General features: G+C 43.8%; 1 protein-coding gene across 3 annotated transcripts in view; it reads right to left on the bottom strand.

Moving 5' to 3' along the window:
• The window catches only part of lekr1 (Leucine-, glutamate- and lysine-rich protein 1), a 72,731-nt gene that overhangs the window by 37,748 nt on the left and 18,429 nt on the right, over positions 1-16,554 (bottom strand). For all 3 annotated transcript variants that reach the window (XM_086215069.1, XM_086215070.1, XM_086215068.1), the window contains exon 3: positions 12,212-12,684. In XM_086215069.1, the coding sequence (XP_086071195.1) occupies positions 12,212-12,684 (473 nt within the window). The remainder of the gene's footprint in view (positions 1-12,211; positions 12,685-16,554) is intronic.

Here is a 16,554-nt window from a genome sequence, read left to right as displayed (position 1 = left end):
CAGTACAGTGTAAGTCGCCTTTATTGTCACCAAGGGAAATAAAGGCGACTTACACTGTACTGATGATGCATTATCAGTATACAGTATCTGTTTACATCTCTGTATTTGTGCTTTTTTCTTCAGCATTTCTTTTTTATTTTTGGAGTATTTTCACTTCTCAACCACGATGTACCATATTTTGCTCCTTTTTTAAAGAAAACAAACCAGATCTTTTATGTGTTTTTCTCTTATATTCTTTCCTCGTGCCTTTCGGTAAACCTCGGTGCTGGAAGGAGGAAGTACAGCGGTCTAACTCAGTCATATCTGTTCCAGTTTAATCATGTTAATGTTTGTCCTACTTCCTCTCCTCTTCCTCAATTGTATAACATAAGCCGCTATGTTGCCTTCCAATCTGGAGAAAAAAAAATAAAAGAGGTTTTTTTTTTTCATTTTATTTGCAAGAAAACCACCCTGGTTAATTTATGGTCAAATAAAAGATAAATGCTTTTTTTATCTGGGTGATAGCGGGAAGTGCTTGACGGGAGCCTGGGAGCAGTGTGGGGTGAGAATGGCTCGTATGCGTGTTTCTAGTAATCCTGTGTGTGCGAGTGCGTGTGTGCGACTGTGTGAATTAGAGGCCGTGTTAGAGTCTGAGCGTGTGTTTACAACAAAATAAGTATGCGTGCAACTGAGGCTTAGCTGATGTTGTGTCCCGGTGTGTGTGTGTGTGTGTGTGTGTGTGTGTGAGAGAGAGAGAGAGAGAGAGAGAGAGAGAGAGAGACTGAGTGAGTTACACTTTCTGTGAGCATTTGAGCCTGTCTGTTTGTATGTTTGCCACTTTCTGACCAAGTCCGGATGAGCCTGTGATCTTGTGTGTGTGTGTGTGTGTGTGTGTGAGAGAGAGAGTGTGTTAAGAGTGTGTATTCGTGCCTGCATGCTTTTGCTTTTCCAGTGATGGCAGCCCAGACTCCCACTGTTCACCCATCTGTCCTCACCAGTCCAAAGGCGAGATCTGAAAGAACACTGCCTCGAGAGAGGTGTGTGAGTGTGTGTTCACATGAATGCACGCGTGTGTGTGTGTGTGAGTGTATTTGTATACAAATCTGTGTGTGCTTTGTGTGAGTTTGAGCTCCTGTTCCCAGGGCTGTGGCTGTCTGTGGAAGAAACTAGGTAGCACAGTGCCAGCAAGTGCGTGCCGGATTAGAGTACCCCCTACCAGCAGCCCAAATCAACTGCCTCATCGGGACATGTCATGCACACACACGCACAAACACACAGTCATGTGCACACATAAACAAGGCTGAGAGTTACCGCGACCTTCCGAGTCAAATTGCTTTCTCCCTTTTTTGGGCCGTGTGGAAGAGTTAACGAGTTTTATGTGCCTTCATATTTTCAGAGATTTGGGCTGAAGGTCTTTCTCTAGCGGGCTTATTTTAAGATGTGTACGCAATGTTCCGTTTCATGACATCTGTTTATTATAGTTTTACATGTGTGCTGAATTATAACGTCATTGTAATTTTGCTGACCCTTAACTTTAGAACATCCATCTGCTCCTTATCACATTAGACAAATGCATCAGTGTCGAAAATTAAGAGATTAAAGCCATTAAAGCTAATTGCCTTTGCTTTTTTTTGTGTTGAACTAATAACTGAACAACTGTGGACCGTGCTGTTACCGCTTGTTATCCCCAGGGGAGCCCTCAGAGCAAAATAAATCACTTGTAATTCCTTGTTGATGTCACAGTCCCGTCTGGACTCTGGAATTTAGCTTTTTATCTTCACTGACTCAGTTTTGATTTTCCTGCTCTTCAGTTTTTTCCTTTGTTTCCAAGTTGGAGTTGGTTGCCATTTAATTTTATAATCGCCTGGCTCCTGTGTCTTGGTTTGTCTGTCAGTGTGATTAAAGGTTTCCGATCGAGTATTTCCATGGATGTGATCTGAAACGGTCACGTGTTTACATGCAGACACATTTAATCAGAACTGTTTCCGTGGAGGCGGATAAATTCAACGTCAACGTGAATCAACAATCCCACGTTGAGAAGAAAACGCACCAAAAATGCTAATGTTAGCGTCAACGTTAGCTGAGATCCTTCAGCGTCTGAGAGCGATCGTCCATCGTTCGTGTGTCCATGACGTCCTAGAAGCTCCGGGGTCAGCGTGTTGTTAGAGGAGTGAGCTTTGGGTTTCCAGAGTTTTCGACCACAGCTTCTTTCGGGCTTTCCTGCGTGAAGTTTTTTTCTAACTTTGCTTCTGTCTAGTCGTCCAATAATATTTAAGTCTCTCCACGTTTAAAGTAAAAACAAGCTCAATTATTTTGGGATGCTTTTATTCCAAATGCAGTGTTTTTATGGAGGACTTTGATCTGCTTCAGAATATTAGGGTCCATGTTGGACTGACTGAGCAGGCTAGTTTGCCCAACCATTCTTGGAAGAGCTCCACTGAAGTTTGATTGGAAGTTTTGGTTTCTTTCGATGGTTGAATAGTTAAGTTAATTAACTGTGTTTGACCCACAAGAGATTTTAAACTAAAGGATTGTGTTTTAGCATTTAGCGTCGCAGCTCTGTGTGACACACACGCCATCTTAAATTTCATATATAATTATGAAGTGATAGCTTTTATGTGCACGTCAGTGTAAATGTACCGGCCTATGTGTGTGTTTGTGCGTGTGTGTGTGAGTGTGTTTGTGTGTGTAAGAGCGCTGGCATTTTCTGTCATCATTAGAAGTGACATAAAAGCTTCCCCATATCAAAGTGTCATCTGTTCACCCACAGTGTGCGAGGGTGTGTGTGTGTGTGTGTGTGTGTGTGTGTGTGTGTGTGTGTGTGAGTTGAAAGACGGTTTTGATCAGCGCGATGGCATTCAAAGCTAAAAGCCGGTTACTCTTAGCAGAAGGAAGACAAACACAACACCTCCACCCGAATGCACACACAATTACACACCCACAACCTCTCTCTCTCTCTCTCTCTCTCACACACACACACACACACACACACACACACACACACACACACACACACAATACAGATGTAAAATGTTGGACTTGTCAATGGTTGCACAATATTTAGAAAATAATGGAATGTGATCATTCCAAGCCTCAGTAGTTAACATCCTATCATGACAGCGATGTGAATGAGCAGTATCGTACTCATCAGCCTATATTTTGTTTTCATGTTATCTGGTAACTATGTTAGTCCACACACACACACACACACACACAAACACACACACGCGCGCACACACACAATGATATCATCTTATTGCTAACGCAATTCACTGAAAGAATATGAAATGTGTTTGTCCACCCAACTTTCATTCAAATTCATGAAAGCAACTCGTCCTTGTGTTTCATTTGTATGTGTAGGTTGCTAAGCTTCCACGCAACAGTTGATCAACAAACATACACACACACACACACACACGCGCACGCACACACACACACACACACACACACACACACACACACACACAAAAACACATACACAAGTAACTGTGTTTTGTTTATATTGTTGTCAAGAGCTTTTACAGTTAGGCCACTGTAAAAGCTGTAGGTCCTCTTTTACGACATCATAATATGATCAGCACATATAGTCTGAGTGTATGTGTGTGAGTGTGTGTGTGTCTGTGTGCGCATGTGTGTGTGTGCATGTGAGTGTGTGTTTGTGTGCACGCGTGTGTGTGCATGTGAGCCTGTCTGTTTGATGTGCTAATGTGATCTTGATGTTGGATCTGTGCTAATACCTTACACACAGGCTTTGAAGGCCTTTTGACTCGGTAGACTTAACACACACACACACACACACACACACACACACACACACACGACACAAGAATGGTGTGTATGTGTGTTTTGCTTCCATGGTTGCTGGCAGAAACCAGAAAATGAAATAAAACCGTGAGCACATAACTAATTTGCTGTAAAGTACTTCCTTGCTACAAATGAATAGTTTTCCATTTGTCCTCCATCATTTGTCACTCCCACACTCACGCTCTTCTCTCTCCCACCTGTAATTCCTCTCATCAATCCAGCCCCAGATGTGTGTGTGTGTGTGTGCGTGTGTGCATGCGTGTCTTCACATATTTTTATGATTCATTTTTCACAACTGCCAAGTCTGATTTTTGTTTGTTTTGTTGTTAAGAGTTATTACCCAATCTATTGCAGGTGTAAGTCTAGCGTGTATACACACACACACACACACACACACACACACACACACACACACACACACACACACACCCTGACACATTGTTTGGATCAAGATTGTGGCCACTCATCCAAGGAGAAGTTAGATTCAATTTCCAGACTCTCAACATCATAATCATGCACACCAGAAGATGACAAGACGAGTCTCCATCCTGTCTCCTCCGCCTCCCTCCATTTGTTTATCTCACTAAAGGCTAAACCCCCTCCTGATAACATGCCTTGTGATGGCTCTGGTTGTCAATAAGAACGTGTCCATGAGTTGGCCTGTGGGTTGGACTCTGCTCAGTGCTGATTAAAGCGACTGTTCACCCAAAAACAACAACAGAAACTCAGCCGTTATCTTCTCACCCTCGTGAAACCGTTTTGCAATAATCTCCCGAAACCATGTGAACCATTAAAAACAATAAAAAAACAACAATAAATGCCTCCATATTGCTTGTCCAAACTAATCCAAGTGTCCTGAGGCCTCAGAATTCTTTGGGAGATTACTGCGACACCTTTACCTGTGAAACTCTCGCAGTATTTTGCAGCCTCTTAAAAAGCTGACCTTCCATTGGCGTGAGGGGGAGCAGTTAATGACTGAGTTTTCATTTTTCGTTGAACTATCTCGCTAACAGCTCTTGCTTTTACAGCTGCTATCATGGTTAATCTTTTATTGTTTCATACCTGACTCCCCACCCACTCTCTGTCCTTCTCTCTGTTCTTCTCTAGCTTTAACACTTTCTTTCTTCTCTCCCTTTCTTCGCTTTCTTCCTCTCGTTCACCAGAATCTGTCAAAGCAGATGGACGCCCTCGTAGAACCTGGATCCCCACCACATCTCTGCCTTTTAAATCCCTTATTTCACGCTGCTGTTGTCACTTTAGTTCTCCTTAAACTTAATCAGATCAAAGAGGGCTGGTTCTAGACCCGATCTATTTGTAAGGTATTCTGAGATGACTTTCGTTTTTATTCGGTGCTATACAAACAAAACTAAGTTAGCTCAACTTTTAGGAAAAGGACAATGAAATAAAGAGAAATTAAAGTAACGAGTTTAAAAGAGGGACTCACAGAATGTTCCGAGGCTGTTCCCACTGGTGTGAAGGACACGGCCTTGTAACGTTCCCACGGTGTTCCTGCGCAGTCACAGTGTGCATTTTTTTAAAGGGAAGGGAGAGGATATTTGGCTGAATTTCAGGGAACATTCAGGATGTACTGGGAACGTAATTACAGGACCAACTTGGACCCTTAATAAGTCCTCAACAACACGTTCTCATATGACCAACAGGGGACACTGTGAGAACGTTCTGTTTACATCCCACATGTCTACTTTGTATCGTTGCTATGTGACCATGTGAGTCCTCCTAGAGTCACACTGACACATTTGAAATGCAAACCCAAAGGGGAGCGTTTAGGAATGAACGCGATGTTCTGGAAAGTTTCGGGGTGTTTGTCACCTGTGGAGAACACGGACATCCTGAGAACACTGTGCTGGGTGCAAATCAAAGGAAGAACCTGGAAACAAGAGGAGAACCCTCGCCATAATGCCTACTCAAGAGTCCTTGCCATACCTCTGTTGTTCAACTGTCACAGAACATACATACATACACACACACACACACACACACACACACACACACACACACAAGCCACATACAGAGAAGCAAAGGGAATGACTGTGTGTGTGCGTGCACGTGCGCACGCATGTGTGTGTATGCGTGCATGTGCATGTGTGTGTGTGTGTGTGTGTGTGTGTGTGTTGGAAAGGCCACAACTTCAGATTAACTACTCACTGTAAAAGTCTACGTCCTTTCATGGCGAAGAACATCCTCTCTCGTCTCAGAGTGGGAGGAGCCTGCCATTAGTTACACAGAGGGTCACATTGGCAGCCATTGGGAGCATCCTCATCAACTCCCACGTGCGTGTCATCCATCCCGTTCTCATTCCAGGTCGTCAAATAGCGACAGCAATTGTCACGGCCCGCAGCGAGTCATATGGATGTGTAGCTTCAGATGCTCAGAGCAACCAAATGTCACGGTGGCTGTTACAGTCTTCCGATAATAACGATAATAATAACGATAATAATAATAATACGTTTTATTTATAGGCGTCTTTCAGGCACTCAAGGTCACCGGACAGAAATCATACACGCTATCCCTAAACCTGTGGTGAGTATCACATTCAAATGAGACATGAGGTACTGTTTCACAGCTGCACACCCACCAGACCACATAATTTCAAAAAATACAGCAAAGACATTTTCCTACGCCTGCTCGACAAACTCAGAGTGAAACCACAACACCGCCCCCTCTGCCTCCACTCAGCAACAACCGCCAGAACAGTCTGGAACAACAGATCGGGCGGCCAAACTCACAAAAGTTTTGTCAACTGTTCCACTTCCATCAGAAAAATCCCAAAAATGAAGTGTAAAACAAGCTTCTCAGACTCGACGGGTCCAGTGTCTCGCTCTGGTCCAGCTGCTTTCCTCCAGGGGGCGCTATGACTCACCCACTGCTCTGTAACTGTAGTACTGTGTGTACGATGACGTCTGCTGGTGATTTTGTGAGTTTTGTGTGTAACAGAATCAAATTCCACAAGCTTATCTGTACGGTCATTGAAGTCAAATGAATGCTGCTGTCGGACCATGACGGCCCTCTAACACATCACTGCACCACCCATCATTATTTCTGCCTGAACTTTGACCTCCTGACCTGCGTTTGACCCCTTGGCTCCAAAGCCCAACTGTGCACGGTGTGTTCTTGTTTGTGTGTTTGCATGTGTGACTCAATGGAGAGGGAGATAATCAGCTTAGACCGGATAGTGGATTGGCTCTGCCAGTCTACCACACACGACAACGAACTCACAACCTGCACCACAGACAGCCGTACCAGCGTAACAGCTGCAGCCGGCTCATGCACACACAGCCCAGCTAAAGCACAATCAGGCCACGAGGATCTCTCAGCTCCAGCTTTGGAACTTCACTACTGTTTTGTTTTGGGTTCTCTTTGCCTTTTCTGCTCAGCTGTTCATCACCAAATCACCCCACTACTTTGTCCTGGTTGTTGCTCCACCGCAGACTTCCACAGGATCCCTCCGTCACATGGGGACTCGTCTGTTCACCTGATGGCGAGGAAGTCCAACAGGAGAGTGAGGAACACTGGAGGTCACGCCCTTCACAAACAGCCGCCCCAACACACCCTACAAACTCGTCTGCTAGCAGCTAGTTGCATCCCAATGAACTCAATCAGTGACCCCTGCAGTAATCTAAAAAATGTGTTGGTTCAGCACAACAAGAACATGCAGCAGCACGAACATGCAAGAGATGGAAACCACAACATAACCATGTGAAAGATGAATGTTGTCCTGGCAGCTCCCCGAGGTCAAGCTGGCAGGAACGGGAGTGGACTCCTGCTGCTCGTGTGTTTTCAGGTGTGTGTCCCCATCCACCCTCAGCTGGGTTCCACTTGTTTTATAACAGGATAAACATGTTATATTCACACATCTAACTGGTGTACCCCCCCGTAAGGAGCAATCCAAATCTCACTACTGAGCTCTTCTGCACATCCCGACAGGTCGCACACACACACACAGCTCAGGGTCAGACAGTGAAAAGGTCACAGCAGCAGTGTTGCGGGTGAATCCTGAGCTACAGTAGCAAACAATCCAAGCTCTCCTGTTCTCATGGTTTGGACCGAGGTGCTGCCGTTGCTTTTACCATTTCTAACTGCTTTCAGTCACCGCAAACATTTACGTGTGAGGTAAGTGAGCAGTTGCGTCCCTGCGGTGAGTTTCGTGGGACGTTTATGAAATAACTGTAAAAAAAAAAAATAATGTAGTTACTAACTTGACAGGACAGAGGAAACTCTCCGGGGGAAATAGATTTAAGATGGAATAATTGCACACTCAAGGAAAACAAGAAGTCGTTTTCTGAGCAGGAAACAGTTCCCTTATGGGGGTTTTCAACAGCTTCCTTACCCCATCATTTTAATAGTAATGTGCAACGGCACAAACCCGCCTGGTAATCATGACTGATTGAAGGAAGGGGACTTCACGCCTGGATTTACCATTGTCTTAATAACCTGAAGGGATGCAACATACCTCTCGCGTAAGTGAGGCATGCACTTAACACCATGAGCTGTATTTTATGTGTGTTCTCGACCTGCGCTCATGGAGAAGGTGGGCGGCGTTGTATTACATGCAGTAAAACGGTAAAGACATCAGATGTTCAGCTCGAAGCAGAAGGAGCGAAAGGAAATGTCATTCAAGAAAAGACGAAACTGCAAGTGAAAACATGTGGATGTGTCACCAGCGCAAAAACATCCTCGAAACCAGGGTTTGAATCGGAGCTAATGAGAGCGCTGATTAATTGTATGTGTAAAAACGAAAAAATGAGAAATAGTTTTGATTCATTTATTCATCATATCCTCGAGCATATTATTGTGTATATTGGGGTTGAAGATACAGGCCCAGAATAAAGAAATTATTAACTTCTTTGTCCTGTCTGTTTTTCAAAGCATTGTCTCATATTTCCTTGTCGCCTCCAGAGAAACAACTTTCTTCTTGTGTCAGCTTGAACCTTGAAGAAGATTTTAAAATGCTCTTTTTTTCTCTCCGTCACTGAACATATATTTGAAATCATCATCTCTTGCGATGAAAGTAAGCTTAATTAGCTTACAAATGAGCCTGAGCAGAATCAGAAATGGGTGAAAGTCTTAACTTGTGTATTTTGTTTCACCAGCTTCCTTGAGTTTCTGCAGTTTTTCTCTAACCAAATTTCAGACAAATGAAATTTGAATTTATCTAGTGGTGCAATCACTGCACAGGAGGAGGAGGATTTACTTCTGATGGGAAAGACGAGGCCACTGTCGGCGCGTGTGCGGATGCATGCACTTGTGTGGGCTGCAGTATTGTGTCATTGTATTGCATTTCAAAAGATCAAGGCTGTAGACATCAGGGACAATTCATAGTTCAGTCTTGAGTCACTGCATGCAAGCATTTCCTATGTGTTTCCAAGGAAGCAATCTTTGGTTTTAATGCCCGTTTCATTACAGGCAGATGCTCTTTGACGACTGACACTTTACATAAATGACACAACAGGAAACTTCACCACCTGTGTGTGTGTGTGTGTGTCTGTGTGTATACACCCCATGTTATCTTTTGAGGGTAAAATGTCATGAGCGTATCAAGAAAGTGTGTTGTATGTAGTGTATAACTGTGAGCAATTTTGAAAGAAAGTATGATGCATATTGTGTTCGTAAGCTGCCGTGGGTGGTTAACAGTGATAATATGAAAGATGGTATTTGTTATACATTCTCAAGAATCACGTTCTACAGCTACCTCAGAGCATGAGTCAGCCTACAGGCAGCTGTGTGGGTGGAGAGCAGGAAGCAACAGGTGGGGAAAGCTCAGCCACCAATCGGAAAAACCAGGCCTTCATAGCAGTGTCCGGTGAGCGATTCAGCAGAGGTCTGTCATACGCGGTTATTATAAGGAACTCCGCAGTCGTTCAGGGTCAACAAGTCTAGCGACCTTCAGAGAGCTTCATCACTGCTCCAGGTAAATCACACGCAGTCAAACCAGTCTCTGCATCACTCTGAGGAAACTCTCCTGACGGGGCTGAATTCACAAAGCACTTTTGGTTATCTGTAGCCAATCACATGTCTCCTTCTGTTTCCATCACATGACAGCAGCCCTGACAAGGAAGGAGACACTTGATACAATCAGACCTTGTCAAGTGAGTCTCAAAACACACACACACACACACACACACACACACACACACACACACACACACACACAGAGTGAAGTTTACCAGTGAAAGTCAAGGCAGAGCCAACACTTTCAATAAAATGTAAAAGACATCCAAATATGTTTTTGATGAAAACTAAAAAGAGCAGATGCATGGAATTAATAATAATTTTCTGTGTGTAAACTCATTATGAGACTGACTTGGCAACATAAAGCCTTGGCAAATGTTCCATATTGATTGGGGTTGGTTCAGGTTATCAATGAAACACTCCTGGTGTTGTTTTGGTTATAAGGAGTTAGAGGCAAAAGTTCACAAGGTCAAGAATAATACTAATTTTCTAGTACTTTCTCAGTTTTGAATGAAAATATTCATACGCATTGCTTAACGGGCCTTTTGCATGATTCATAGTCAACAACAAAGCAACTTATTTCTACCTATTTTTTGAGGAGATATTTTTCAACTTGCATTCTGAATATCTACTTCATTTTTCATGAGTTACATTGACATGTCAAGGTGCGCCGAGAGTATTTTTGTGGAAATGTAGTAGTTTTTTTTGTGCATTATTAATGTATGTACAGATAAATACGTGGCTTTACTTCTACACTAAAAGTGTGCTTAGAATGAAGAGATGCACGAGTACACGTGCAGTTTTATATTTTTATGATATCCAATTATGTGCTAATATACGTCATTTTATTATCGTAAAGTGGGCTTCTATTCTACGAGCATGGATGTAAATGAGCAGAAGGACATGCTGATGTTCAGGGGACTCTGGTCTAAATGATGAAGACATATGTTGGGACTCTGAGTGGAAAAACACCTTCTCTGTTTCTCAGAATCCAAACTGCTTCATTTGAAATTGAGTCATCGAGCTTATTACGCACCTGTCACCAGATTACGCATGAAACTGACACAAAGGCCCAATTGTAGAGTGGACCATTAACTACTTTAAGATGTTATAAACATGGTGTAGGAATGTCCCTCCGTGCAGGACTTCTGGGGTCCAGCACCTAAAGTTTTATCTGCATTATTAGGTAAGACCAAGCTGCCCGGCTTTACTGCTCGTGGGTGATGAGGCATGAAGTGAGAGAGACTGCACGTTATTGTTGAGGGGTCTTACAGCCGCCAAAGACTCAGTCTCAAGATGGCTGCTACCCCACAATCTTGGCATCGGGACTCGCTTGACGTATTTGCATGATGTTCCGCTTCTGGAGCTGCTGGGCTAAACCCTCCAGTCTGGAGATGTGAAGGCTGGACTGAGCAGAGGGGCACTGCACCACCACCTTCTTATATTTTTTATTTTATTTACTTATTTATGTTGTATCTTATGGGAAGTGGTCGTCACTGTGGCCCCCCAGCAAGAAGGTTGTGGGTGGAGCCCTGGCTGGAGCACGGGGTCTTTCTGGGTGAGTCTCCATGTTCTCCCTGTTCCTGCTGGGTTCTCTCTGGTACTCCAGCTTCCTCCACAGTCCAAAGACATCAAGAGGGACCAGGTTAATCCAGACTCTAAATTGACAGTAGGCGTGGCTGGGAGAGCCAATGGTTGTCTGTCTATATGTGTTGGCCCTGCCATGGACTGGTGACCTGTCCAGGGGGAAGGCTGCTGGGATAGGCTCCACCCCCACCACCCTGAACAGGATAAGAGGTAGAAAATGGAGGGATGGATGGATGTTGTATTTTACAGTTGTGACAGGGAGGTTCAGGGTCCAGGATACAGCCAGGATGCTTCATGCGTTCAAGTGCCACTCCCTGACCGTTCATCATTCACCAGTTCATTTACACATCAAAGCTGATGACATTCATGCCATTCATTGGCGACGCGGAGTTACAATCATTCCCATTACAGTTTCTGAGTGCTGCAAACAAGGAGAATAATTACTGTAAACATTCATGAACTTCTAATAATTCCATCTCCACCTCCACACACCCTCTTCCTTTAATACACTGCAGTTTTCCTACCTTGTTACAAAGGGTTAACAGGAATTTTGTTTGTTAGCTGCAGCCAGTAAACACCTGATAAATATTAGTGTCAGGGAGAAGTAAACTGCACAACCACAGTTTTAATCAGTGAGAAAAAAAAGAGCTTTTAGAGGTTCATTCATCAACTTTTTCCTTTTCTGGGTCCTGGATGATTAAAATGTTAAAGCCAGATTACACTCACACACACACACACACAGATTATATGTGTGTGGTTGTGTTTTTTGTGTTAACAGCATGACTCAGGAGGTAATTGCCCACATGAAGCCTGGCGTTCGAGATGATCTCACACCAGGAATGGGACGCACAGACAGACACACACACCTCACCTCTCTTCCAGCTGTTGGACGTATTTTCTTTGCTTCTCAAAGTTTTTATTGGATTCTTGAAGTGCGTCACTCAGAACTTTCTCTCTTTCTTCGCTCCCTTTCTCCATCTCTTCCCGCTGTGTCCTCAATCTCGCTGCTTGCAGGACTCCAAGTTCTCTTTCTTTCTCTTCACGGATTTCCTGATACTCCTCTTCCAATTCTTTCCTCGTCCTCTCATTCTTCTGTTCGAATTCCCCTCTCAGAGCTCTCGCCGTCTCTGCTGCCTGTCTCTGCAGCTCCAGGGGAAGGGCCGTCTCCCGCTCCAGACGGCCCAGCTCCAGTGCCTCTCGCTGGGCCTTCTCTCTCTCAGCGGTGTCCCTTAGTTCCTGGAGCTCAGCCTCTAAACAAGCCAGTCGATTGTGGAGCTGTTGGAACTCGTGAAAAATGAGATAGCTCACCCCGCAGAAACGGCACGTCGTCTCGCTGCGCTCCATCTGAGGGGTGAATACACACAAGAGGAAGATTATTATCTCATAGCATATACACTAATTTATAGGTACAACCATTTACAAAACACACTGAGCGTTAAATGGGAGCATAAAGGTGAGGTCAGTGATTCTCAGGAACCATTTTTGATATTCAAACTTCCATTGCTGATCCTTCAGCAGACACCAGGCCTTGTTGAGCACTCACCTTTTTTTTAAAGTTTGCATGTTGTTTAATGAGACATCAGACACCAAAGGAGGCTCGTGAAGACAGATATTCATTTAATATGATTGTTTATATGAGCATCCACGAACTTGATCACTCATTCCAGCTGGTTATGATATTAAATCACTGTTGCTTTGAAGAAAATCTAGCAATTAATGGATACAGCAAAAAAATAAAGCCAGTGACACATCACTCCTGACAGAAACAGGTGACTCCTGTCATTTCTGTATCCAGGTAGAATGCACAAAGTTGCAAATGAGCTTTTAATGAGCGTGAGCCTTGAATCTCATTCGCTATAATGACTGGATGTTAAGGCAGCTCATGAAATAACTGTTGCACAACCAAATCCAAGGACCTGTACTGGGAATAAAGTCTGGCTGCTCCAAAGAGGCCATTCAGTATTTGTCTCTAACATTGTCCACATTGGCAAATCCTAAATATATCCTGTATGATGTGTGTCCTGAAATGTAGCGTGAGTCTAGAAATAGCATTTTATTTGGTTTGGACTGTTGTTCGGATGCTTTAGAATGAAAATATCTATAAACATATTTAGACTGAAACTACATGTCCTATTATCCATCAAGATGTCTCAAACCCTGATGTCAAAAAACATCTTTTCATCTGTCAGCAGTTCAAACAAGAGGAACACATATACTCTAATCCTGCCTTCAAATACTGTTTTTACAGCTGTCTGTAAGAGAACAAACATCTCCCAAAATTATCTGTGCTTCTCTGTGCATGTCAGTGTATTCTCTCCAAGACGTTGTCACATTTTCAAGGCTTATAAGGAATAAGAGCACATCACCCGAGCTTTCATCTGCATGATATGTGGCAGGAAGGAATCTGATGACATGCTGACAGTTCCCGGGTAAGAAGAATCCAAATAGATGTCAGCGAGATGATGTAAACAAGTTGAGAGACACTTCCAAAAACAAAAAAACAAAAAAGAAAGCACGCATGCCTGGGAAAACAACAGAGATTAGAGGTGATTTAATTACCACAGTGTGAGTGACATCTCAAAATCCACATCAGATGAAGTCTGGTGAGCACATTTTTGGTGTCATGAGCAACAACCACCATTCTGCAACACCACCAGTGGGGATCTCAGGTATTATACAAAAGTAGAAACGGTGTCTGGTTCGTCTTTAGCAGAAATTCTGCTCTGCATATGGACACTTGGAGACTTTACTGTCGTACTGCTGCGTCCCAGGCTGCAACATGTATAAATGAAGAGAATCGAACAAATGATTATCTTTTCATTGATTCCTGGGTGACCAGCAACCGAGATTAAAAAAAAGCACACAAAAGACAGTAAAAATTGACAAGTTTGATGATTCTGCAGACAGGAACTTAAGTATTTGAGTCCAAAGCTGCTGGAGCAGATAACTGGCAAGACCTTTCGAAACATAAGTCTGCAACAAAGTTCTTGCCAGGGATTTGTTGTCACGGTTTTCCAAAAGAGATACGTTCTGAATCAGTTCATCTTTGGTGAGGGGGCTCAGAACGTTCCAAAATAAAGTTTGCGGGTGGGACGGGCAAGGAACCCATTCCCTGTGTGTGCAAACGGCCTTCCACTGCCAGTTTGTGAGTCAGTGTAGCTGAATAACATCTGAAATCTGTTCTCAGGCAAACTCTGGATCAGACATCCAGACGGAGATCAGAGGCATGGAAGTCTTTTCCTGAAAAGCACTGAAATGGGTTTTATTGAGCGATCATTGTCCTTGTCACCCCTTCTCTCTCCTGCTGCCGCTCTTAGATCATCTTAATGGTAAAAGAGACGTCAGGAAGAGTGACAGGGTGGTAGACAAAACACACACAGCGTCTCTCCAAAGTGCTTTTGACCTGACAAACGACTGACAGGTGACACATGCTTGAAGATAAAGCCTCCATCTCCACATCGGCCTCATCAAACCTCGGGTCTCAGCCAGCACGGAGCCTTCTTGCTCTGTGAAAAGAGAGAAGCTTGGCTATGCATTCAACGCGTATTTTTCATCAAAAGATGGTGGTCCATCCAACCTAACACATGGCCGTGACGAACACAGTAGAAGAAGAGTCGCCCTGGTCATCAACCAGCAAAAAACAAAGAGAGCTCACCCGGAATTACCTGGACAAGCATCGGCCATGTCGCACGCTGAGGGCAAAGTTTGGGAACGTCTGAGCAGACGCAGCTGGTCAGTAATGTGAGCTGAAGGTTCCACACGCCAGCTTGTTCAAAAAAGGGCAAAGCCCATCTTGAGCGTGCTGCTTCCATCCAACTTCTCTTATACGAAGCATCAAAACACATCCATTAACAACAAATGATTACATAGTGTTTATAGCTAATGGTCATGTGATCTAGTTCTCTAGTGTTCATACTCTGTTTGGTCTCACAATAAGGTATTATAATGTCTTGTATCATGACAACTTAGAGAGAGAGAGAGAGAGAGAGAGAGAGAGTGAGTGAGACAGATAGAGAAAGAGACAGAGCGACAGAGAGACAGACAGAGGAAAAAGTGTATTGTGTGGGAGAAGAAGACAGTGTGTTACTTTGTTTTTGCCACAGAATGCGCTGGGGAGAGGATGGGCGATTATCTGTTTGCAGTGCAAGTGTTTTTGTGTGAATGAAAGAGGAAGCGGCGGGGGGGGGGGGGGGGGGTCAAAAAATGAAGTGCGTGCGAGTGTGAGCAATATTTGGGACTGGAGCTCAGGGGGTTTTAGTGTTTACTGTGCAGATGTCCTCACAGTTCCTGCAGGCATAGATACAGCAATAACTACTAAGTGAGTGTGTGTCTGTGTGTGTAACTGTTTGTTAGTGCGTGGTGGTTGCATTTGCGTAATAAGGTTGTTGTTTTTTTGCATGTAAATCAGGAGGGAGGGGGCAGTGATGTAGCTATGACAATGGACAACAAAGGGGCAAAACACAACATTAAATTGACCTGAGGTCCTGACTCTCTCTCTCTCTCTCTCTCTCTCTCACACACACACACACACACACGCACGACTTCTCACACTCATAAAACTAACATAAACACATCAAAAGGACAGTTCACACAAACAGGGGCACATGAAAGTCTCTCTCTTTCTCTCTCTCTCACACATACACCCCCAAAGACACAGACTGATAACACAAGCACACACTTTTTCACAAACAAAAGCACAAAAATGCACACACACACACACACACACACACACACACACACACACAAATAGGGGACACAAACAGGAGACACAAATGAATACAAAGGCCACTTTACTCACATGCATCCTCAGTCAGGCAGGAAACGCACACTATAACGAACACACATACACACATATGCACACACACACCCTGAGGGCAGAATGTCTGTGCCACCAGTGGATGGAGGGCTCCCGTGACTGACTTTGGACCAAAGGGAGACCACTTGCTCTGAGCACTGACACGTTCACTTAGCACTCGAACCACATACATACAAACACAACCGTGCACATGCGGCCACTACACAAGCACACGTTCTTGCAGCAATACCTCGGAGTAAAGACACACGTCAAGAAATACATAAAGAAAGAAACAAGCAATGATGTGTAGAATAATGCTCAAATTTTCAAAAACACAAAAAAAATACCAAAATGGAAATTAATTAGAATTAATGAAAACAAATAAAATGCAAAATTAGTCCAAAGTCCAAACCTCAAGA

Source organism: Aulostomus chinensis, chromosome 10 (genome assembly GCF_037954235.1).
Source record: "Aulostomus chinensis isolate RoL2024-O1b breed Wild chromosome 10, RoL_Achi_v1.0, whole genome shotgun sequence".
NCBI lineage: Eukaryota > Metazoa > Chordata > Actinopteri > Syngnathiformes > Aulostomidae > Aulostomus > Aulostomus chinensis.
Note: the sequence above shows the minus strand (reverse complement) of the source record. Positions and strands in the feature narration are given on the sequence as shown.